Source organism: Salmo trutta, chromosome 1 (genome assembly GCF_901001165.1).
Source record: "Salmo trutta chromosome 1, fSalTru1.1, whole genome shotgun sequence".
Lineage (NCBI taxonomy): Eukaryota > Metazoa > Chordata > Actinopteri > Salmoniformes > Salmonidae > Salmo > Salmo trutta.
Genome location: NC_042957.1, coordinates 80,548,962 through 80,573,091, shown reverse-complemented (window position 1 = coordinate 80,573,091; position 24,130 = coordinate 80,548,962). Strand labels below are relative to the sequence as shown.

The window sequence follows — 24,130 nt, the reverse complement described above, 5'->3', positions numbered from 1 at the left end:
CTGGATTTTGTTTTGCTGAAAAACTTGGGCCCCCCATGGGCCTGCGCCCAGGGGCTTCAGCCCCGGTAAACCCCTGCATTAATCCGGCCCTGACCATAATGCACTGTATCCAGAGTTAAAGTAGGCCTACTTGCTGAGGCCTGCATAAAGACAATATCACCATAATCCAGCACAGAGTTTAAAAAAGCGCTTTGAATAAGATCCTTTCTGACTGACATTGAAAAACAAGATTTGTTCCTAAAATAAAAACCCTATTTCAACTTCAGTTTCTTGGTCAAGTTATTAATGTGCCGTTTAAAATTCAGCTTTTCATCTAACCAAATCCCAAATTACTTATAGGTAACCCTATCAATTTGCTGGCCTTTTAGAGTTAAAATCTGAAAGTGACTCCACCTGTCTACTTTCAGAGAAGAGAAAACCATACATTTACTCTTGCTTGCATTAAAGCACAAGTTTCAATTGGAAAAAGTTGCTTTTGAACAGCCTCATGGTGTCATCAGCATACAGATGAAGATTTGCAGTCAGTCTTCCCTATATAATTTATATACAGTGTAAAAAGGATCGGACCTAACATTGAGCCCTGGGGAACTCCTTTAGTAAGCCTTCAAAACTCAGATTTCAGACCCCTCCTGTGCTACACACTGTTCTGTCCGAAGGATCTCTTATTCAAACTCAGCTTGCAAGCTTATCATGATGTTCAAATCAAATCACATTTTATTAGTCACATGTGCCGAATACAACAGGTGTAGTAAACCTTACAGTGAAATGCTTACTTACAAGCCCTTAACCAACAATGCAGTTTTAAGAATAACAAATAATTAAAGAGCAGCAGTAAATAACAATAGCGGGGCTATATACAGGGGGTACCAGTACAGAGTTAATGTGCAAATAAGCCTCTTGGACTTAGACTTGCCGCTCCGGTACCGCTTGCCGTGCGGTAGCAGAGAGAACAGTCTATGACTTGGGTGGCTGGAATCTTTGACAATTTTTAGGGCCTTCCTCTGACACTGCCCGGTATAGAGGTCCTGGATGGCACGAAGCTTGGCCCCGGTGATGTACTGGGCCGTACGCACTACCCTCTGTAGTGCCTAGCAGTCGGAGGCTGAGCAGTTGCCATACAAGGCAGTGATGCAACCCGTCAGGATGCTCTCGATGGTGAAGCTGTAAAACCTTTTGAGGATCTGAGGACCCATGCCAAATCTTTTCAGTCTCCTGGGGAGAAATAGGTTTTGGATGGTGGCCCTTACTCATAGTTACTTGTCTTAACCAAAAATAGGTTTACTCCAATATCTGCATTGTTTTTAACATTGCATGTAGACAAACAATTGACATCTTCATGTTAGATTTTTACTTTAAATTTTTTTTGAAATTGGCAGATTCTTTGTCTGATTTAAGATAAAATTTCAACCCTGTTACAGTCCACACAGAGACACTGTACTTTTGGAAACACCTAAAGCTAAGGCACATGCTATGCCCTGGGGCCTGGCCTACCCGTTTCATCAGATATCCCTGGACCACCCGTTTCATCAGATATCCCTGGGGCCTGGACTACCCGTTTCATCAGATATCCCTGGCGCCTGGACCACCCGTTTCATCAGATATCCCTGGCGCCTGGACCACCCGTTTCATCAGATATCCCTGGGGCCTGGACCACCCGTTTCATCAGATATCCCCGGGGCCTGGACCACCCGTTTCATCAGATATCACTAGGGCCTGGGCTACCCGTTTCATCAGATATCCCTGGACCACCCGTTTCATCAGATATCACTAGGGCCTGGCCTACCCGTTTCATCAGATATCCCTGGGGCCTGGACCACCCGTTTCATCAGATATCACTAGGGCCTGGCCTACCCGTTTCATCAGATATCCCTGGACCACCCGTTTCATCAGATATCCCTGGGGCCTGGACCACCCGTTTCATCAGATATCCCTGGGGCCTGGACCACCCGTTTCATCAGATATCCCTGGACCACCCGTTTCATCAGATATCCCTGGACCACCCGTTTCATCAGATATCCCTGGGGCCTGGACCACCCGTTTCATCAGATATCCCTGGGGCCTGGACCACCCGTTTCATCAGATATCCCCGGGGCCTGGACCACCCGTTTCATCAGATATCACTAGGGCCTGGGCTACCCGTTTCATCAGATATCCCTGGGGCCTGGACCACCCGTTTCATCAGATATCCCTGGGGCCTGGACTACCCGTTTCATCAGATATCCCTGGGGCCTGGACTACCCGTTTCATCAGATATCCCTGGCGCCTGGACCACCCGTTTCATCAGATATCCCTGGCGCCTGGACCACCCGTTTCATCAGATATCCCTGGCGCCTGGGCCACCCGTTTCATCAGATATCCCTGGACCACCCGTTTCATCAGATATCCCCGGGGCCTGGACCACCCGTTTCATCAGATATCCCCGGGGCCTGGACCACCCGTTTCATCAGATATCACTAGGGCCTGGGCTACCCGTTTCATCAGATATCCCTGGGGCCTGGGCTACCCGTTTCATCAGATATCCCTGGACCACCCGTTTCATCAGATATCCCTGGGGCCTGGCCTACCCGTTTCATCAGATATCCCTGGGGCCTGGACCACCCGTTTCATCAGATATCCCTGGACCACCCGTTTCATCAGATATCACTGGGGCCTGGGCTACCCGTTTCATCAGATATCCCTGGCGCCTGGACCACCCGTTTCATCAGATATCCCTGGACCACCCGTTTCATCAGATATCCCTGGACCACCCGTTTCATCAGATATCCCTGGACCACCCGTTTCATCAGATATCCCTGGGGCCTGGACCACCCGTTTCATCAGATATCCCTGGACTACCCGTTTCATCAGATATCCCTGGACTACCCGTTTCATCAGATATCCCTGGACCACCCGTTTCATCAGATATCCCTGGGGCCTGGCCTACCCGTTTCATCAGATATCCCTGGGGCCTGGACCACCCGTTTCATCAGATATCCCTGGGGCCTGGGCTACCCGTTTCATCAGATATCCCTGGGCTACCCGTTTCATCAGATATCCCTGGGGCCTGGGCTACCCGTTTCATCAGATATCCCTGGGCTACCCGTTTCATCAGATATCCCCGGCGCCTGGACTACCCGTTTCATCAGATATCCCTGGCGCCTGGACCACCCGTTTCATCAGATATCCCTGGGGCCTGGGCTACCCGTTTCATCAGATATCCCTGGGCTACCCGTTTCATCAGATATCCCTGGACCACCCGTTTCATCAGATATCCCCGGGGCCTGGACTACCCGTTTCATCAGATATCCCTGGACCACCCGTTTCATCAGATATCACTAGGGCCTGGGCTACCCGTTTCATCAGATATCCCTGGGGCCTGGCCTACCCGTTTCATCAGATATCCCTGGGGCCTGGCCTACCCGTTTCATCAGATATCCCCGGGGCCTGGCCTACCCGTTTCATCAGATATCCCTGGGGCCTGGACTACCCGTTTCATCAGATATCCATCCCTATGAAGATCATTGAACACTATGGGAAAGGAGACAAGGTCTCATATTATAATATACTCTACTCAACCTAAAGTCCCCAATCAGATTGCATGGGAAAATACTTTATTTAACCTTTATTTAACTAGGCAAGTCAGTTAAGAACAAATTCTTATTTACAATGACTGCCTACACTGGCCAAATCCGGACGACACTGGGCCAATTGTGCGCCACCCTATGGGACTCACAATAACAGCCAGTTGTGATACAGCCTGGAATGGAACCAGGGTCTGTAGTGACCCTCTAGTACTGAGATGCAGGGCCTTAGACCAGTGATACAGCCTGGAATGGAACCAGGGTCTGTTGTGATGCCTCTAGCACTGAGATGCAGTGCCTTAGACCACTGTGATACAGCCTGGAATGGAACCAGGGTCTGTTGTGATGCCTCTAGCACTGAGATGCAGTGCCTTAGACCACTGTGATACAGCCTGGAATGGAACCAGGGTCTGTAGTGACTCCTCTAGTACTGAGATGCAGGGCCTTAGACCGCTGCGCCACTCGGGAGCCATATGGACGTATCCTTCACAGATGAGGAATGGCAAAACATACTGAGGTCCAATAAGGCCGTTGCAAGAGAGCTGCGGTCAAGGCTATCTCCGTTGACAACCATCCACAGGTTCTACTGGACTCTCCTGACTGCTGGGGATGCAACCAGGACAAAGGCACCCTGGGTAACGTGTTAAGGACATGCCCACATTTACAACAGTTCTGGATGATTCCCTTTGGCCCAAGACTGTTCCTACTCTCAAATCCCTCTGAACTGAAACATGTGGAAAACTACACTGGGGATGGAACACAAACTACCCTGCTCTGTGCCTGCAAAATTATACCCCCCTAAATAGAAGAGCCATGACATTGATACAGTACAGGAGTGGTATGTGCTAATGGTTAAGACTGCTGCATATGAACACCTTTGTTACAAACTGATTAAGCTCATTCAAATGTTTGAGTTAAGGTGGGCTAGCCATCTATGCAATATTTCAGACCCCTCCCACCTCAGATAGCAGGTTGACACTTGTCATGATTCTTGTCCTGGAGGCAGAACGGAGCCATTTCCACATTTCCGGAGCCAAGTCCAAATTGGCTCCAGTGAATTCAGAAAGTATTCAGACCCCTTCACTTTATTTTTGTTACATTACAGCCTTCAAGCTACACCAAAAAATAAAATAAATAATAAAAATAAACCCAAAATGACAAAGCGAAAACAGGTTTTTAGAAATGTTTGCAAAAAATAAAATATGTTCGAACCCTTTGCTATGAGACTCAAAATTGAGCTCAGGTGCATCCTGTTTCCATTGATCATCCTTGAGATGTTTCTACAACTTGACTGGAGTCCACCTGTGGTAAAATCAGTTGATTGGACATGATTTGGAAAGGCACACACCTGTCTATATAAGGTCCTACAGTTGACAGTGCATGTCAGAGCAAAAACCAAGCGATGAGGTTGAAGGAATTGTCTGTAAAGCTCCGAGACATGATTTTGTCGAGGCACAGATCTGGGGAAGGGTACCAAAAAATGTCTGCAGCATTGAAGGTCCCCAAGAACACAGTGGCCTCCATTATACTTAAAATGGAAGAAGTTTGGAACCACCAAGACTCTTCCTAGAGCTGGCCGACCGGCCAAACAGAGCAATCAGGAGAGAAGGGCCTTGGTCAGGGAGGTGACCAAGAACCCGATGGTCACTCTGACAGAGCTCCTCTGTGGAGATGGGAGAACCTTCCAGAAGGACAACCATCTCTGCAGCACTCCACCAATCAGGCCTTTATGGTAGAGTAGCCTGATGGAAGCCACTCCTCAATAACATGCTCATGACAGCCAGCTTGGAGTTTGCCAAAAGGCACCTAAAGGACTCTCAGACCATGAGAAACAAGATTCTCTGGTCTGATGAAACCAAGATTGAACTCTTTGGCCTGAATGCCAAGCATCACACCTGGAAGAAACCTGGCACCATCCCTACAGTGAAGCATGGTGGTGGCAGCATCATGCTGTGGGGATGTTTTTCAGCGGCAGGGACTGGGAGACTAGTCAGGATCAAGGGAAAGATGAACGGACCAAAGTACAGAGAGATCCTTGATGAAAACCTGCTCCAGAGAGCTCAGGACCTCAGACTGGAGCGAAGGTTCACCTTCCAACAGGACAACGACCCTAAGCACACAGCCAAGACAACATAGGAGTGGCTTCGGGACAAGTCTCTGAATGTCCTTGAGTGGCCCAGCCAGAGCCCGGACTTGAATCCGATCGAACATCTCTGGAGAGACCTGAAAATAGCTGTGAGACCTGAAAATAACCTGACAGAGCTTGAGAGGATCTGTAGTGAAGAATGGGAGAAACTGCCAAAATACAGGTGTGCCAAGCATGTAGCGTCATACCCAAGAAGACTCAAGGCTGTAATCGCTGCAAAAGGTGCTTCAACAAAGTACTGAGTAAAGGGTCTGAATACTTATGTAAATATGATATTTCATTTTTATAAAAAAAATATAATAATTGCTAACATTTCTAGACCTGTTTTTGCTCAGTCATTATGGGGTATTGTGTGTAGATTAATGAGGAAAATAACAATTGAATCCATTTTAGAATTAGATTGTAACGTAACAAAATGTGAAAAAAGGGAAGGTGTCTGAATACTTGTCAAAATTCATACAAACAAAAATTAAGATCAAAAAGCAAATTTAAGGTTAGAAATGAGGGTTAGCAGTGTGGTTACGGTTAGGTTTAAAATGACATTTTATGACTGTGCCAGCTAGTGAGCACTCTGCAGCGCTGCCTCCAGAACAAGATTCAAAACTAACCTGCCCTAAGATTGCGTCCCCCTCTTGACCCCCCCCCCATCAAGTTGTGTTGACAGAATGTTAAATATTAGTTGAAATAAAAGTTACACTAACCAAAATATACTCAATTGGTGGCAGAAACCACACACTCGGTCCTCAGCCCTAGGCTCAATGCCAACAACGTATCCACACTCACTATGTCCTCTGTATGCTGTTCTAACCCATCTATGAAAGGGTGTGACACACTCTTGGTTGGTAGGGGTTCCATGTCCGTCTCAGCTTTTCTCTTCCTTGGAGAAAAGGTCAGTGGAAGGCCTTTATCCTGTGGAACATGGGCCTTCATATCCAGCAACACGCTTCTGAGCTGTGAAGACAGATCAGTCACGTACTGTTCCTCTTGGAGATGATAAGTGAGTTCTGTGATCTCTTTAAGATATCCTGCACATTGCCTCCGTAACCGCAACAGCTTCCTAGAGGACCTGTTCTTTCCTCTTCCAGATGGACCTTCGTATGGACGGTCAATGTTGGAGTCTCTGGTGGCCTGCTTGGTCTTAAACATGACATTTCTTATGTCACTGTCAGTGGGGTAATAGCGCCTGCGAGTAGGTGGAGGGGGCTGCTCTCCATGGAAAAGCTCTTCCACTACAAAGGTGTTCAGATGACACTTCATTTCAGTCATCTTTCTCACACCAGACAGAGTCAGCTGCTCAATCTTCTCTCTCAGCCTGGCATCTACAGCTTCCCTAACATAAGCTGCCTGTTGGAGAAACAATACATGGGTTTATCATAAAGGGGTCAGTGGGTAACTTAACCAACACTCTATAGTTATATTTACCTCGCCAACAACTGCATGTGAGCTGTGCTCAGAGAGGGAGGGGAACCTGACGCAGTAGACAACCTCTGCCTTCACGGAGCTGGGTGTTTCACTTAGTGCTGCCTTCAGAATTTGGGAGGCCTCCTTTTTAGAGCACACTGTACTTTCCTCAATCTAGACATAAAAAAAATGTGGTATTTGTTACATATGTACTGTTACTATGTACGGTGTTAGGCTGATTCACACATTTCACCAATCAGATCAGCTCTTTTATCCATAATTGGAAATGGGCTGCCTGTGTAAACACGGCCTTAAGACTTTGACCAACAGTAGGCGTAGACCTTAACTTTTTCATATTTACCTCAAAATCAGGAAAGCGAATAACGTGGGCGATGTTTATTATAGCCTTGCAGTCCACCTTTTTGGTATTTTGTACCAGTTTCCGTTTCTGTAGAAAGGTATGGTCTTCACGCTATGGAAGATGGCAAAACATTTAATAATAATTTAAAAAAAATACCAGTCAAAAGGTTGGACACACCTACTCATTCACTTGTCTACATACATTTTCTACTATTTTCTACATTGTAGAATAATAGTGAAGACATCAAACCTATGATATAACACATATGGAATCACGTAGTCACCAAAAAAGTGTTAAACAATTCCAAATATATTTTAGATTCTTCAAAGTAGCCACCCTTTGCCTTTGACAGTTTTGCACACTCTTGGCATTCTCTCAACCAGCTTCACCTGGAATGCTTTTCCAACAGTCTTGAGAGAGTTTTCCACATATGCGGAGCACTTGTTGGCTGCTTTTCATTCACTCTGCGGTCCAACTCATCGCAAACCATCTCAATTGGGTTGAAGTCGGGTGATTGTGGAGGCCAGGTCATCTGCTGCAGCACTCCATCACTCTCCTTCTTGGTCAAATAGCCCTTACACAGCCTGGAGGTGTGTTTGGTCATTGTCCTGTTGAAAAACAAATGAGTCTCACTAAGCTCAAACCAGATGGGATGGCGTATCGCTGCAGAATGCTGTGATAGCCATGCTGGTTAAGTGTGCCTTGAATTCTAAATAAAAATCACTGACAGTGTCACCAGCAAAGCCAGACAAATACCATCACACCTCCTCCTCCATTCTTCATGGTGGGAACCACACATGCGGAGATCATCCGTTCACCTACTCTGCGTCTCACAAAGACACGGCGGTTGGAACCAAAAATCTCAAATTTGGACTCAGACCAAAGGACAGATTTCCACCGGTCTAACATCCATTGCTCGTGTTTATTGGCCCAAGCAAGTCTCTTCTTCTTATTGGTGTCCTTTAGTAGTGGTTTCTTTGCAGCAATTCGACCATGAAAGGCCTGATTCACGCAGTCTCCTCTGAACAGTTGATGTTGAGATGTGTCTGTTACTTGAAGTCTGTTATGCAATAATTTGGGCTGCAATTTCTAAGGCTGGAAACTCAAATGAACTTATCCTCTGCAGGAGAGGTAACTCTGGGTCTTCCTTTCCTATGGCGGTCCTCAAGAGACAGTTTCATCATAGCGCTTGATGGTTTTTGCAACTGCACTTTAAGAAACTTTCAAAGTTCTTGAAATTTTCTGAATTGACTGACCTTCATGTCTTAAAGTAATGATGGACTGTCGTTTGTCTTTGCTTATTTGAGCTGTTCTTGCCATAATATGGACTTGGTCTTTTACCAAATAGGGCTATCTTCTGTATACCACCCCTACCTTGTCATAACACAACTGATTGGCTCAAACGCATTAAGAAGGAAAGAAATTCCACAAATTAACTTTTAACAAGGCACACCTGTTAATTGAAATGCATTCCAGGTGACTACCTCTTGAAGCTGGTTGAGAGAATGCCAAGAGTGTGCAAAGCTGTCATCAAGGCAAAGGGTGGCGACTTTGAAGTATCTCATAAAATATATTTTCATTTGTTTAACACTTTCTTGGTTACTATATGATTCCATGTGTGTTATTTCATAGTTGATGTCGTCACTATAATTCTACAATGTATAAAATAGTAAAAATAAAGAAAAACCCTGGAATGAGTAGGTGTGTCCAAACTTTCGACTGGTACTGTATATAGCACTTTTCTAGACACCCAAAGCTCTTTACAGTGTACAGGGAAACTCACCACCCTAACCCCACCTACATACTCTTGCAATAAGTGCCATGGGATCTTTAGTGACCAGAGTTAGGACAACCGTTTAAAGTCCCATCTTATTGAGGAACATTCCATTGTTAGTACTTCAACATTATTCAAATTAAATGTTATAAAGTGTATGGTGTAAATGACAGTGATCCGTCTCTGAACTTACTTCCTTCTTGTCTCTTTCAGCAGCATATTTCTCTTTGGCTTTTGTCTGTCTGTCTTTGCCCTGGTGGCATTCATACGTCTTTGTGCCAACAACTTGAAATGGAACACCATTGAACGGGATACTTTTACTCTCCCAGCTGAGTTTTTTCCGTGCCAAAGGCTGTGCATCTGTTAAAAAGGTCAACAATATGATATATTACTATTAGAATGATAGGCTTGTAGGGAAAATAAGTTGCTCTGTCAAATAACTCATCTGTTCTTGAAATGGATCCCTTATGCTGATGATGCACTAGCAATTTTGAGGCAATGAAGTTGAGCATCGTTGCCATGGCAGCATTGGTTGCTGCAATCAATGTACTCTTAAAGAGTAATGGTAGACTCACCTACACTCCTTAAAGTCAAAGGACCTTATACACTACACGATAAAAAAAAAAAAAAATGTGGACACCTGCTCATCGAACATCTCATTCCGAAAATCATGGGTATTAATATGGACTTGGTCCCCCTTTCCTGCTATAACAGCCTCCACTCTGCTGGGAAGGATATCCACTAGATGTTGGAACATTACTGAGGGCACTTTCTTCCATTCAGCCAAAAGAGCATTAGTGAGGTCGGGCACTGATGTTGGACGATTATGGCCTGGCTCGCAGTCGGCCTTCCAATACATCCCAAAGATGTTCGATGGGGTTGAGGTCAGGGCTCTGTGCAGGCCAGTCAAGTTCTTCCACACAGATCTCGATAAACCATTTCTGTATGTACCTCGCTTTGTGCACGGAAGTATTGTCATTAGGGTTGCACATTTTGGGGAATATTCAGAGGTGGAAACTTTCCGTGGGGATTAACAGGAATATATGCAAATTAATAATAATACCATTTAAATGTAGATGTTTTTTGCATTGGATATATTTACCATAACATATGGAGACAGAAACAGAAAACATTTTACCTTATCATAAGTAGACATAATTGCAAATTATTCAATCATTCTAGTAGAAATAAAAAAAACGAATTAGTTACGAATTGAACTTTAATTAAAATGAGTTGACTTTTCACATGGGATGATTTCACTGAACAACAAAAGAAAGGGAATATCGAATGATCCCCAATGATCTATCGCATCTCCCAAAAACGTTTTCAACATACATCTGTAAAATGATAGTTTCTAGACTAAAGCTTTGGTTGTCTTCCTCTCAGGCTTCCATGTCTTCTCCCTGGACCTCCTTCTCCCTCCCTCCTCCTTCTCCCTGGACCTCCACCTCTTGACCATGAGACTCTGAGATCTCATCTTCACTGTCACTTTCCAACCTTGTTGACGATGGCTCGTTGTCAGGCTCAAAAAGCCTCAAATTTGTCCGGATGGCCACCAATTTTTCAACCCTTATATTGGTCAGCATGTTGCGTGCTTTGGTGTGTGTGTTCCCAAACAAGGACCAGTTGCGCTCTGAGGCGGCTGATGTTGGTGGGATTTGGAGGATGATGGAGGCAACAGTGGAAAGAGCCTCAGATCCACAAAGTCCCTTCCACCAGGTGGTTGATGAGACATGTTGGCACGACAGCCATACTGCATCTCCATCCCAAAGCCCTTGCTTGGAAGTTTACTTCGCTAGACTGCCAAGAACCTTGCCCTCATCCAGGCCAAGGTGGCGAGACACGGTAGGGATGACACCATAGGCCTTGTTGATCTCTGCACCAGACAGGATGCTCTTGCCAGCATACTTGGGGTTCAACATGTACACTGCGGCGTGTATGGGCTTCAGGCAGAAGTCTTCACACTTTTTGATGTATTTCAGAACTGCAGTTTCCTCTGCTTGGAGCAACAGTGAAGTGGGTAGGGCAGTACGGATATCTTCTCTTACATCTGCAAGCAGAGTCTGAACATCAGACTGCACGGATTGAGGGAGATAATGCTACTGCTATAGGTTTCAGGAGTTTCAGGCTGTTTACCACTCTCTCCCAAAATACATCATCCAGGAGGATCCTCTTGATGGGGCTGTCCATATCGGCAGACTGTGATATGGCCATTTCTTGGAGAGACTCCTTCCCCTCCAGGAGACTGTCAAACATGATGACAACACCAACCCAACGGGTGTTGCTGGGCAGCTTCAATGTGGTGCTCTTATTCTTCTCACTTTGCTTGGTGAGGGAGATTGCTGCTATAACTTGATGACCCTTCACATACCTAACCATTTCATTGGCTCTCTTGTAGAGTGTATCCATTGTTTTCAGTGCCATGATGTCCTTGAGGAGCAGATTCAATGCATGAGCAGCACATCCAATGGGTGTGAGGGTAGGACTCCTCCACTTTAGACCAAACAGCCTTCATGTTCGCAGCATTGTCTGTCACCAGTGCAAATACCTTCTGTGGTCCAAGGGCATTGATGACTGCCTTCAGCTCATCTGCAATGTAGAGACCGGTGTGTCTGTTGTCCTTTGTGTCTGTGCTCTTGTAGAATACTGGTTGAGGGGTGGAGATGATGTAGTTAATTATTCCTTGCCCACAAACATTCGACCACCCATCAGAGATGATTGTAATACAGTCTGCTTTCTCTATGATTTGCTTGACCTTCACTTGAACTCTGTTGAACTCTGCATCCAGCAAATGAGTAGATAAAGCATGTCTGTTTGGAGGGGTGTATGCTGGGTGAAGAACATCCAGAAATCTCTTCCAATACACATTGCCTGTGAGCATCAGAGGTGAACCAGTTGCATACACAGCTCAAGCAAGACATTCATCAGCATTTCTCTGACTGCGTTCCTCTATTGAGTCAAAAAAAACTTGATTCCAGGAGGACCATGAGTTGTTGCTATCGATAAGGTGTCTGATTCATAATTTTCACCTCGAATAGAAGTAGAGGGACTTTTGTCAGAGGTTACTTGTTGTGAGCACTGAGGGAACTTTATGCACTTGGCCAGATGATTCTGCATCTTTGTTGCATTTTTCACATATGATTTGGCACAGTATTTGCAAATGAACACAGCTTTTCCTTCTACATTAGCTACAGTGAAATGTTTCCACACATCAGATAGTGCCCGTGGTATTTTCCTGTAAAGATTAGAAGAAAACAACATTTAAAAAATAAATACAATTCCATGTACAAATAAATAGTTAAGCAGTTAGATTAAACAACTCCTTTGTAAGATCAATTTTTAAAAATGAAACATGTATGGAAACAGGTGAATTAACACTCCTCAGTTAACAGGCTCAAGCAAGCTAAAACCAACATGGTAGCAAAAATTAACTAGCAGAAATTGTTAACAAGTTAGAAATGTAAACACACTTTGCTGTAGGCTAATATTTACTAGTTAACAAAAAATTATGTCATATAAAATATATTCACCCCACCCAGTATTGTAATCAAAACTTACCAGAAAGCATGTAGTCCTTGGCTCAGACAGTGTAGTAGTCTGGACTCAATAGCATCTCATTAGTGTGCAAGATCTTGAGAATCAGCTGTACATGTGATGGAAGAGTGCACTGTGCATGCAGAGGGTTGCAATTCCAATGAATTGGGGAAAGTTTAACCAAAATATGCCACAAGACCTAGAATTGCCTTGTGTATCCTACAAAAAAGGTTAATTGTTATAAGCTAACTTTTTTGATGAATTAAAGCAAGTAGCGTTACGATTTCCCTTCACTGGAACTAAGGGGCCTAGTCCGAACAATGAAAAACAGCCTCAGACCATTATTCCTCCTCCACCGAACTTTACAGTTGGCACTACGCATTGGCACAGGTAGCGCTCTTGGCATCCACCAAACCCAGATTTGTCCGTTGGACTGCCAGATGGTGAAGCGTGATTCATCACTCCAGAGAACACATTTCCACTGCTCCAGAGTCCAATAGCAGTGAGCTTTACACCACTCCAGCTGACATTTGGCATTGCGCATGGTGAAAATGGCTTGTGTGTGGCTGCTCAGCCATGGAAAACCATTTCATGAAGCTCCCTACAAACTGAGCTCTTTAGTAAGGCCATTCTACTGCCAATGTTTGTCTATGGAGATTGCATGGCTGTGTGCTCTATTTTATACACTTGTAGGCAATGGACTGAAATAGCCAAATCCACTCATTTGCCTGGGATGGTAAAAGCGTGGCATATGACGGCTAAAATCATACAGTCTGCTAAGGCTTTAAGATACGTCAAAATTACAGATTTTTTGGGGGGGTTTTGCGGAGGAGGTCTTAAGGCGTCCGCTTCCCATCCGAAACACTATGTGCATATATTATGATAACATTGTCGTTATTTTGGTCTTCAGCATGGGTTTTTTAAGGCTGTTCCTGCCGATGTCTGTAGCCGAAGTCTACGCCCCCTTCGTCGGCGATTGGTCAACAATAGGGATTCTTCATATGCGGAAGGCTTTTGTCATGCAATTTTATATCTTAACTAAGATGTCCGGTGCAGTATTTCTCAATATAAATGTTTTTTTTGCCCGAACAGCTGGAAACAAAACTTGCAGAAAACCAAAACGAACAAAAACACATCACAAAATGTCATCATAACACATGCACAAACTGTTTCGGCTGGAAAGCATACGGACACCTTTACCCGAACAAATGTGCTTGCATGCTCTTTAAAAAGACCTTTGCCCTCTCCCTAGATGCTGAGAAAGCATTTGATCGTGTGGAGTGGTCTTACCTATTCTTTGCTCTAAATAAATTTGGGGGACAACTTTATAAAATGGGTGAAAGTTTTATATGATGACCCTCAGGCTGCTGTCCTTACTAATGGACTAAGGTCAAATAGCTTCTCTATACACAGACGTACCAGACAGGGCTGCTCATTGGTGATGTTCACCATAAAATAAGCTTGTATGCTGATGATGTCCTGATATTAATTTCTAATCCCGAGACTTCAATCACATCTCTTATTAATATTATTGAATTATTCAGTGAATTCTCAGGCTACAAGATTAACCTAACTAAATCAGAGGCTATGCCACTTGGTAACCTTCACTCTGTACCTAATACTTCTCCCCCCTTCCCTTTTAAATGGTCTCCCTCAGGTTTTATGTGTCTGGGTATATTTGTAACTCCTAAATTCCAACAAATGTACAAAGCCAATTTTGTTCCCTTGTTTGACACAATAAGACGGGATCTGGAGCGCTGGAACTCTCTTCCGATTTCATGGTTGGGTAGAATATCCCTCTTGAAAATGAATATTTTACCTAGGCTACTTTACCCAATCCAAATGATCCCAGTATTACTCTCCAATAAGGTAATAAAGGATGTAAATGGATGGCTAAGTTCCTTTATATGGAGTAAACGCAAGCCAAGACTTAAGATGGCAATATTGCAGCTGCCAAGTTCTATGGGCGGCTTGGATCTGCCCAATATCAGGTTCTATCAGTGGTGTGCCCACCTATGTTATATTTCAGACTGGATCACAAATGATGACTCCCCTATTTGGTTAGACATTGAGACTTCTCTTTCAAAATACCCTTTACAGGATATTTTATTTTTCACAAGTTTCAAGTCTGTAAAAGATCACTGTAACAACCCCATTACACTTAACACACTCAAAGTATGGAGGTCAGTTCAACGTTTCCTGGGAAGGTCCAAACTAACCTCTGCTCTTACCACAATTCTTAACAACCCAGATTTTGGCCCAGGATTGCTGGATGCTGGCTTTAACTTTTGGCTTAATAAGGTCATACGCAGACTAAATGACTCATTTGCGGATAAGATTTTATTGTCATTTCAGCAGATGGTCAAGAAATATCAACTCCCAAAGCAGGACTTTTTCCGTTTCCTACAAGTAAGACATTATATTCTGAAGAGCACCACCTTAATTGGCAACCCTGATATGTCTGTCATTGAAAGAATGCTTTTTTTCCCCACAAAGGAAAATGTCTGTAAGTCTGTTTTATGATGCTTTAAGGTCCCTTTCTGCTGTCGACACACAGAGGGTGAAACAAGTGTGGGAGAAAGAACTGTCTGTCACCATTGACGAAGAGATATGCAAAAACAATATCTATATGTAATCGTACTAGAGCAATTCAATTAAGAATAATACACAGATTGCATATATCCCCAAATCGCAGACATGCTTTTAGCCCCTCTTCCTCTTCAATAACAGCTGGTGTGCGATGTCTAATATTAAAGAAGTCTCGAGGTATTGCTCACCTGAGGTAGAGCACCTCATGATAAGCTGTAGACCACACTATCTACCAAGAGAGTTCTCATCTGTATTATTCGTAGCCGTCTATTTACCACCACAGACCGATGCTGGTACTAAGACCGCACTCAACCAACTCTAAGGCCATAAGCAAACAAGAAAATGCTCACCCAGGAGCGGAGCCCCTAGTGGCCGGGGACTTTAATGCAGGCAAACTTAAATCAGCTTTACCAAAGTTTTACTAGCATGTCACGTGCAACCAGAGGAAAAAAGCTCTAGACCACCTATACTCCACACACAGAGATGCATACAAAGCTCTCCCCCGCCCTCCACTTGGCAAATCTGACCATAAATTTATCCTCCCGATTCCCGCTTACAGCAGGAAGTACCAGTGACTCACTCAATACGGATGTGATCAGATGACACGGACGCCACGCTACAGGACTGTTTTGCTAGCACAGAATGGAATATGTTCTGGGATTCATCCAATGGCATTGAGGAGTATACCACCTCGGTCATTGGCTTCATCAATAAGTGCATCGACGACGTTGCCCCCAGTGACCGTACGTACATATCCAAAACAGAAACCATTGACTACAAGCAACATCCGCATTGAGCTAAAGGCTAGAGCTGCCGCTTTCAAGGAGCAGGACACTAATCCGGATGCCTATAGAAATCCCGCTATGCCCTCTGACAAACCATCAAACAGGCAAATCGTCAATACAGGATTAAGATTGAATCCTACTACGCCGGCTCTGACGCTCGTCGGATGTGGCAGGACTTGGAAAAATATTACACTGAAGCATGCACGAGAGCACCAGCTGTTCTGGATGACTATGTGATAACACTCTCGGTAGCCGATGTGAGCAAGACCTTTAAACAGTTCAACATTCACAAAGCCGCGGGGCCAGATGGATTACCAGGACGTGTACTCAGAGCATGCGCGGACCAACTGGCAAGTGTCTTCACTGAAATTTTCAACCTCTCCCTGACAGTCTGTAATACCTACATGTTTCAAGCAGACCACCATAGTCCCTGTGCCTAAGGAAGCGAAGATAACCTGCCTAAATGATTACCGCCCCATAGCACTCACGTCAGTAGCCATGAAGTGCTTTGAAAGGCTGATTATCAGATCAACTGCATCCTCTCGGATACCCTAGACCCACTCCAATTTGTATACCGCCCCAACAAATCCGCAGATGACACAATCTCAATCGCACTCCACACTGCCCTTTCCCACTTGGACAAAAGGAACACCTATGTGAGAATGCTGTTCATTGACTACAGCTCAACGTTCAACACCATAGTGCCCACGAAGCTCATCTCTAAGCTAAGGACCCTGGGACTAAACACCTCCCTCTGCAACTGGATCCTGGACTTCCTGACGGGCTGCCCCCAGGTGGTAAGGGTAGGCAACAACATGTCTGCCACGCTGATCCTCAACACTGGGGCCCCTCGGGGTGTGTACTTAGTCCCCTCCTGTACTCCCTGTTCACCCACGACTGCGTGGCCAAACACGACTCCAACACCATCATTAAGTTTGCTGACGACACAACAGTGGTAGGCCTGATCACCGACAACGGTGAGACAACCTATAGGGAGGTCAGAGAACTGGCATTGTGGTGCCAGGACAACAACCTCCCCCTCAATGTGAGCAAGACAAAGAAGCTGATCGTGGACTACAGGAAAAGGCGCGCCGAACAGGCTGTAGTGGAGCGGGTCGAGAGTGTCAAGTTCCTTGGTGTCCACATCACCAACGATCTATCATCAAACACACCAAGACAGTCGTGAAGAGGGCACGGCAAAACCTTTTCCCCCTCAGGAGACTGAAAAGATTTGGCATGGGTCCAGATCCTCAAAAAGTTTTACAGCTGCACCATCGAGAGCATCCTGACCGGTTGCATCACCGCCTGGTATGGCAACTGCTCGGCATCTGACCATAAGGCGCTACAGAGGGTAGTGCGTACAGCCCAGTACATCACTGGGGCCAAGCTTCCTGCAATCCAGGACCTATATAATAGGCTGTGTCAGAGGAAAGCCCAAGCTATAAGACTGCTGAGCAATTAATCAAATGGCCACTGGACTATTTACATTGACACCCCCCCCCCCATTTGTTTTGTACACTGCTGCTACTTTCTGTTAATTGTCTATGCATTGTCACTTCACCCCTACCTACATGTACAAATGGCCTCAACTGACCTGTATCCCGGCACATTGACTCTGTACCGGTACCCCCTGTATATAGCCTCATTATTATTATGTTATTGTGTTACTTTTTATTATTTTTTTACTTTAGTTTATTTGGCAAATATTTTCTTAACTCTTCTTGAACTGCACTGTTGGTTAAGGGCTTGTAAGTAAGCATTTCACGGTAAGGTCTACACTTGTTGTGTTCGGTGCATGTGACAAATAGTTTGATTTGACATGATCATAATTGACTGTAGCACATATAAAGCACCCACAAGCTACTAGTGGCTGAAAACACAACGCATGTCATCAGAAGTGTCCACTTAACTTGAGGGCTGAGGGGAGACTGTGTTTGGAATGCAGCCTTTATTGTACAATCCTTACTGATGACCAATCACCGACAAAGTGGCTTAGACTTCGGCTTGCCACTAAAAAAAAAATGTTGTTTGCCCGAACCACAGAACCGAAAGGGTGAACCAGACACGTCATAGGGACTATAAAGCTGAAGCGTCCCTAAAGAACGTTCTCTCACCACCAAATATGGTAGTGACAGGAAGTCCAGTCGCGGGTAGTGGGAGCGGAAGGAAGAAGCTGAAACTGGGCCGACATTCTGCTAATTTTCTCGTCGATTAAACATCTGGTCTCAATAAATTTTTCTGTCCAAAAAGTACAATATGTTACGAGCACAGTGCGCTAAGTTTTACAGACTTGAAGCTTTGCCAAAGTTTTAAGAAATTGCGTTTAGGAGTGCAAGGTCAAATTGAGTTTGTGCTTGGCTTTGCCCACTATGCTCATACTGTAAACAGCACAGATGAACTAACTTCGTTTTGGAAACAATTTCCAAAACGAACAAAACAGCCAAAATGTCATAATATATGCATGAACTTTTACGAAATGTTTCGGCTGGGAAGAATCCCGACGCCTTTAGCAAGAGCTTCGTTTCAACGTCCGTGTTTCAGCCCTCAGCTAATGACACCGAGCATGGAATGACTGACTGACGGGCAAACCCCACTCCGTTGCCAGCAACATTGCATAGCACTATCCCCCCCCCCCCCCAAAAAATGGCCAGTGTATCATTAGCTGTCACGTAAGTAACTTAGTTATTTCAACAGTAATTCATGAAAATGTCTTATTTATTCGGCTAGTGTATCATCAGCTATAGGTCATTTTAGATGAGTAGCAAAAGTAAGCTACTAGCTACCTAATATTAGGCTATATACATGTATATGTTTTTAAAGACAACTTACCCTTTTGCCCAAAGCTTTTGTCCTTTCTCAATGTTATGAATTTCAGTGACGTTTCCAATTCTTGTTCTCGAATGTATTTTGTTATTTGGTCCTCAAACTTGAACTCGAGATATGCCATTTCGAAAATATGGCGTTTTCCACCATAGATATTAAGCAGTGTACTAGCAGTTTCTAAACCTAGAGGCGCAACATCGCGATACTTCCGGGAACGCTTGGGAAACAGACCAGGACGACGCCTCGATCACACCAACTGTTTTTTTTTTTTTACCGTTTTGGTATACCAGAAGTACATTCATTTCCGATGGAACGCTGCGTTTGCATTACAGTATTGCTGAGGCAGTTGTGTGGTGCATAATAAATATATATATATATATATATATTGAATTGTGGGTCATATCAACCCCACAAGTGACCTAAGTTGTTCACTTCCTCACTAAGAGAGGAAGGTGAGAATCACCCACCACAATATTATCCACTAAATCTGGAAGGTGAGAATCACCCACCACAATATCATCCACTAAGGAAGGAAGGTGAGAACCACCCACCACAATATCATCCACTCAGGCCGGAAGTCAGAATCACCCACCACAATATCATCCACTCAGGCCGGAAGTCAGAATCACCCACCACAATATCATCCACTCAGGCCGGAAGTCAGAATCACCCACCACAATATCATCCACTCAGGCCGGAAGTCAGAATCACCCACCACAATATCATCCACTCAGGCCGGAAGTCAGAATCACCCACCACAATATCATCCACTCAGGCCGGAAGTCAGAATCACCCACCACAATATCATCCACTCAGGCCGGAAGTCAGAATCACCCACCACAATATCATCCAATAAAGAAATTGAAAATCTTCCACCACCAGGGCAAACTAAGGAAACAAAGTTTTTTGTGTAACAAAAAGGTGGCATAGTAACATTTACACTAATAAAACAAAAATGAGGTTAAGGTTAGGAAAAGGGCTTAGCTACAATTCTACAGTTGTCAACAATGGTTGTCCCTGACATTACCACCAAATCTAGCCACAACGGTAGAAACGTAAACAGACCATCTGTCCCGACATACCATCAGTATCATTACACCGGTTTACGGTTTGCGGGCAACGACCAATCAGATGAGGGAGTGTGATGACTTATACATTTTACATCCTAACGCCAGAGGCTCTAATTAAAATAAATAAATACAACATTTGTACGTCTTTTTTTGGTGATGTCGATTTATTCCCCTTTCCGCAGTTTTTTTCCTTCTCCATTTCACTACCCGTACTGTAGGTAGAAGCATGTCCATTCCGTTTGTGGGAACGCCTCTCAGCCTGAGTAAGGAGATATAGAATGAAGAAATTTGAGTTTTGTTTTTTGTCAATTTACTATTTTAGTTGTGTGGATGAAGTTATTTCCCCCCCCCATCACGTATGGATTATCTTTTTACCTTGTATTTTCAACCCCGTCCAGTTGGTGGTGCAAATACACTTTTGGGGGATGTAGTTCACCATAAAACCCACAGAAAAAGAAGAGGAGGAGGTTCTTGGGTTTCTTTTGTGTTTCTGCCATTCAGAGGGAGCGTGTGCTCCGTACCACGTGACTGAGACAAGAACTGTGACATGCTTTCCTCTCCAGAGCTGTTGAAAGGAGTGATAACTGGGGGGGCGTTAAGTGTTGAGAAGGGTCAACTGAAGTTGAAGAAGCAGACCAGGTGGGCAGCGTGGTGAAACGGGGAAGAGTTCTACTGAGTTTTCATGCAGATTCTTTACCAGGTAAAGTCAAGTTAGGATGTGTCAGTTATCCCGTGAGAGTTTTTGTCCTAAACCCATTACGGTGTTTTAGGTGTCAAGCTTATTGTCATGTGGCAGCAGTGTGTAGGAGGGAGATTCCTAGATGTGAGAAGTGTGCAGAATGACATGAGACAAATTAATGTGTAGTATCGGTGTAGAAAGTTGTGTAAACTGTAGGGGTACCCATGGTGCTGGAGATCAGAGGGGTCCGGTGAGAGAAAGGCAGGTTGAGGTTGCCAGGATCAGAGTAGTGCAGAAGGTGTTGTATGCTGAGGCAGTGTAGAGGAAGATGGATCCAGGGTGAGTAAGCCGAGGCCAATAGAGAGTGATGGGAATAACATGTGCTTCAGTAAGGTGGGTTTCTTAGCGTTCATAGCCATGATTATCAATTGCACCGACACAGGAATGGAATGTAAATCACAGAGGATAGATGTTGTGGTGGCAGCTGCAGAGAAGTACTTGGGTGTATGAGATTTGAGTTACAAGATGTTTTGAACGATAGTGTCCCGTCCTCCCAGGCTGCTCGCCTGGAGTAGGATCACATAAGGCCAAAGTAGTGGAATAGTGGTGAGGTTTTATGGCCACAGGAAGATGTTTTGGGTTGCGGTGATGTCGACGGGGGGGGTCTTTTTTTTTTATTCATTATTTTATAATTGCAGCACCCTCAGCCCCCTACTTCCCACGGCTATGGGGCAGGGTTAGTTGGTAGGTCAATTGTATTTTTTTTAATCACAAAGTGTAATTCATTCAAACTACATAATAGTAGGCTGATACACAGCCAATACAGTAGGTGGCAGCATGTCCCTAGAACATTTGTTAGAAGAAGAAGAACAATAACAACGTTTGGCCTCACACTCCAGAACAGTAGGTGGCGCCAAGGGGTTTGTGCTGATTGTACGGAGATTGTGACAGCCGGTTAAACGGTGTCCCTTGACAAGGCAAGAACAAGATGTATGTCAGGAGAAGTGCAGTATTATCATAAGGAGACGTATACTTGGAATACGGAGGAGGAATGGAGGGAAAAAGATTGGCAGAGGAGGTCTAAGAGAGAGATGGAGGAAGAGGGTGAACTTGAGTCGGTGAAAAATGGCGAGAAAGAAAGGAAGTGGTAGGTGTGGTGAAGTTCTCGGAGCCCGAGGCTTGCACCGAGAGTCAGGATAAAGATGAGTCTGTGACAGTAGGAGTGAAGTTTTTCGAAAAAGTGGACCCCTGCCTTTTGGCTGATCCATTTGTGGTTTCAGAATGGGTGAAAATAGAGTTGGGTGCTGTGCAATCGCTAAGGGTAACCAGTCTTGTGATTAATTGTTTGTTTTTCTACTGGTCAGAGGGAGCAGGTGCTCCGTGTTAAATGAATGGAGACGAGATGTGAATTGTTTTGCTCTCAAGAAAAGGGCGCCATTGAAAGGAGTGATTACTGGGGTAGCGGTAAAAGCTGACCAACTGAAGGGGAAGATTCCCGGTGTTTGTGATGCTCGTCGTTTGGTGAGTGAGTGGAGAAACAGAAGAGTCATTGTTCTTTTAAGTTTTGCTGTTGAGTCTTTGCCCCACAAAGTGATGTTAAGATATATAAAAGTTATCCTGTACGAACTTTTGTGCCGACTACATTACGTTGTTACAGGTGTCAAGCTTATGAGCATGTGGCAGCAGTGTGTAGGAGGGAGGTTCCTAGGTGTGCAGAAGGGCATGAAGCAAAGGAAGAGCGTCTGCTAAATGACGTAAACGTAAATGTAAAATGAATGTGTAGCATTGGGGAAAGTAGTGGTATGTGTTAATTGTAGCGGTGGCCATTGGGCTGGGGATCAGAAATGTCCCGTGCGAGAGAAGCAGGTTGAAGTTTCCAGGGTTAGAGTAGTGCAGAAGTTGTCATACGCTGAGGCAGTGAAGAAGGTAGAGAAAGATGGGTCAAGGGGGAGGGATCCTGAGAAGAGTGGTGTGAGTAGTAGATCTGTACGGTAGAGGGATAAACCAACAAGTGATTAACAGTTGAAGTCGGAAGTTTACATACACCGTAGCCAAATACATTTAAACTCAGTTTTTCACAATTCCTAACATTTAATCCTAGTAAAAACTCCCTGTCTTAGGTCAGTTAGGATCACCACTTTATTTTAAGAATGTGAAATGTCAGAATAATAGAGAGAATGATTTATTTCAGACTTAATTTCTTTCATCAGTTGGTCAGTTTACATACACTCAATTAGTATATGGTAGCATTGCCTTTAAAATTGTTTAACTTGGGTCAAATATTTCAGGTAACCTTCCACAAGCTTCCCACAATAAGTTGGGTGAATTTTGGCCCATTCCTCCTGACAGAGCTGGTGTAACTGAGTCAGGTTTGTAGGACTCCTTGCTCGCACACGCTTTTTCAGTTCTGCCCACAAATGTTCTATAGGATTGAGGTCAGGGCTGTGTGATGGCCACTCCAATACCTTGACTTTGTTGTCCTTAAGCCATTTTGTCACAACTTTGGAAGCGTGCTTGGGGTTATTGTCCATTTGGAAGACCCATTTGCGACCAAGCTTTAACTTCCTGACTGATGTCTTGAGATGTTGCTTCAGTATATCCACATCATTTTCCTGCCTCATGATGCCATCTATTTTGTGAAGTGCACCAGTCCCTCCTGCAGCAGAGCACCCCCACAACATGATGCTGCCACCCCCGTGCTTCACGGTTGGGATGGTGTTCTTCGGCTTGCAAGCCTCCCCATCTTTCCTCCAAACATAACTATGGTCATTTTGGCCAAACACTTCTATTTTTTCTATCAGACCAGAGGACTTTTCTCCAAAAAGTACGATCTTTGTCCTCATGTGCAGTTGCAAACCGTAGTCTGGCTTTTTTATGCCGGTTTTGGAGCAGTGGCTTCTTCCTTGCTGAGCGGCCTTTCAGGTTATGTCGATATAGGACTCGTTTTACTGTGGATATAGATACTTTTGTACCGGGTTCCTCCAGCATCTTCACAAGGTCTTTTGCTGTTGTTCTGGGATTGATTTGCACTTTTCACACCAAAGTACGTTCATCTCTAGGAGACAGAACGCGTCTCCTTCCTGAGCGGTATGACGGCTGCGTGGTCCCATGGTGTTTATACTTGCGTACTATTGTTTGTACAGATGAACGTGGTACCTTCAGGCGTTTGGAAATTGCTCCCAAGGATGAACCAGACTTGTGGAGGTCTACAATTGTTTTCTGAGGTCTTGGCTGATTTCTTTTGATTTTCCCATGATGTCAAGAAAAGAAGCACTGAGTTTGAAGGTAGGCCTTGAAATACATCTACAGGTACACCTCCAATTGACTCAAATGATGTCAATTAGCCTATCAGAAGCTTCTAAAGCCATGACATCATTTTCTGGAATTTTCCAAGGTGTTTAAAGGCAA

General features: G+C 44.5%; 1 protein-coding gene across 3 annotated transcripts; it reads right to left on the bottom strand.

The window, feature by feature from the left end:
- Positions 1–3,080: 3,080 nt before the first annotated feature.
- On the bottom strand, positions 3,081–19,213 carry LOC115165865 (uncharacterized). Of its 3 annotated transcripts, XM_029719732.1 has the most exons (6): positions 18,980–19,213; positions 9,436–9,602; positions 7,469–7,579; positions 7,129–7,281; positions 6,408–7,050; positions 3,081–3,507 (listed from the first exon to the last, which is right to left on the bottom strand). In XM_029719732.1, the coding sequence occupies exons 1-5, from the start codon at positions 19,095–19,097 to the stop codon at positions 6,418–6,420; spliced, it is 1,182 nt and encodes a 393-aa protein (XP_029575592.1). In that variant the 5' UTR covers positions 19,098–19,213; the 3' UTR covers positions 3,081–3,507; positions 6,408–6,417. The 3 variants fall into 3 exon arrangements, 2 of the variants coding, with proteins under 2 accessions (XP_029575592.1, XP_029576255.1); XR_003870434.1 differs by lacking the exon at positions 9,436–9,602 and having other exon boundaries at positions 18,980–19,209; XM_029720395.1 differs by lacking the exon at positions 3,081–3,507 and having other exon boundaries at positions 6,235–7,050.
- Positions 19,214–24,130: the final 4,917 nt, after the last annotated feature.

Coding starts and splice junctions, on each gene's coding strand:
- LOC115165865 (XM_029719732.1), bottom strand. CDS start 19,097: ATGGCATATCTCGAGTTCAAGTTTGAGGACCAAATAACAAAATACATT. Junction 7,580..9,435: donor CTGAAAGAGACAAGAAGGAA/GTAAGTTCAGAG, acceptor CATCTTCCATAG/CGTGAAGACCATACCTTTCT. Junction 7,282..7,468: donor TTCGCTTTCCTGATTTTGAG/GTAAATATGAAA, acceptor TTTTATGTCTAG/ATTGAGGAAAGTACAGTGTG.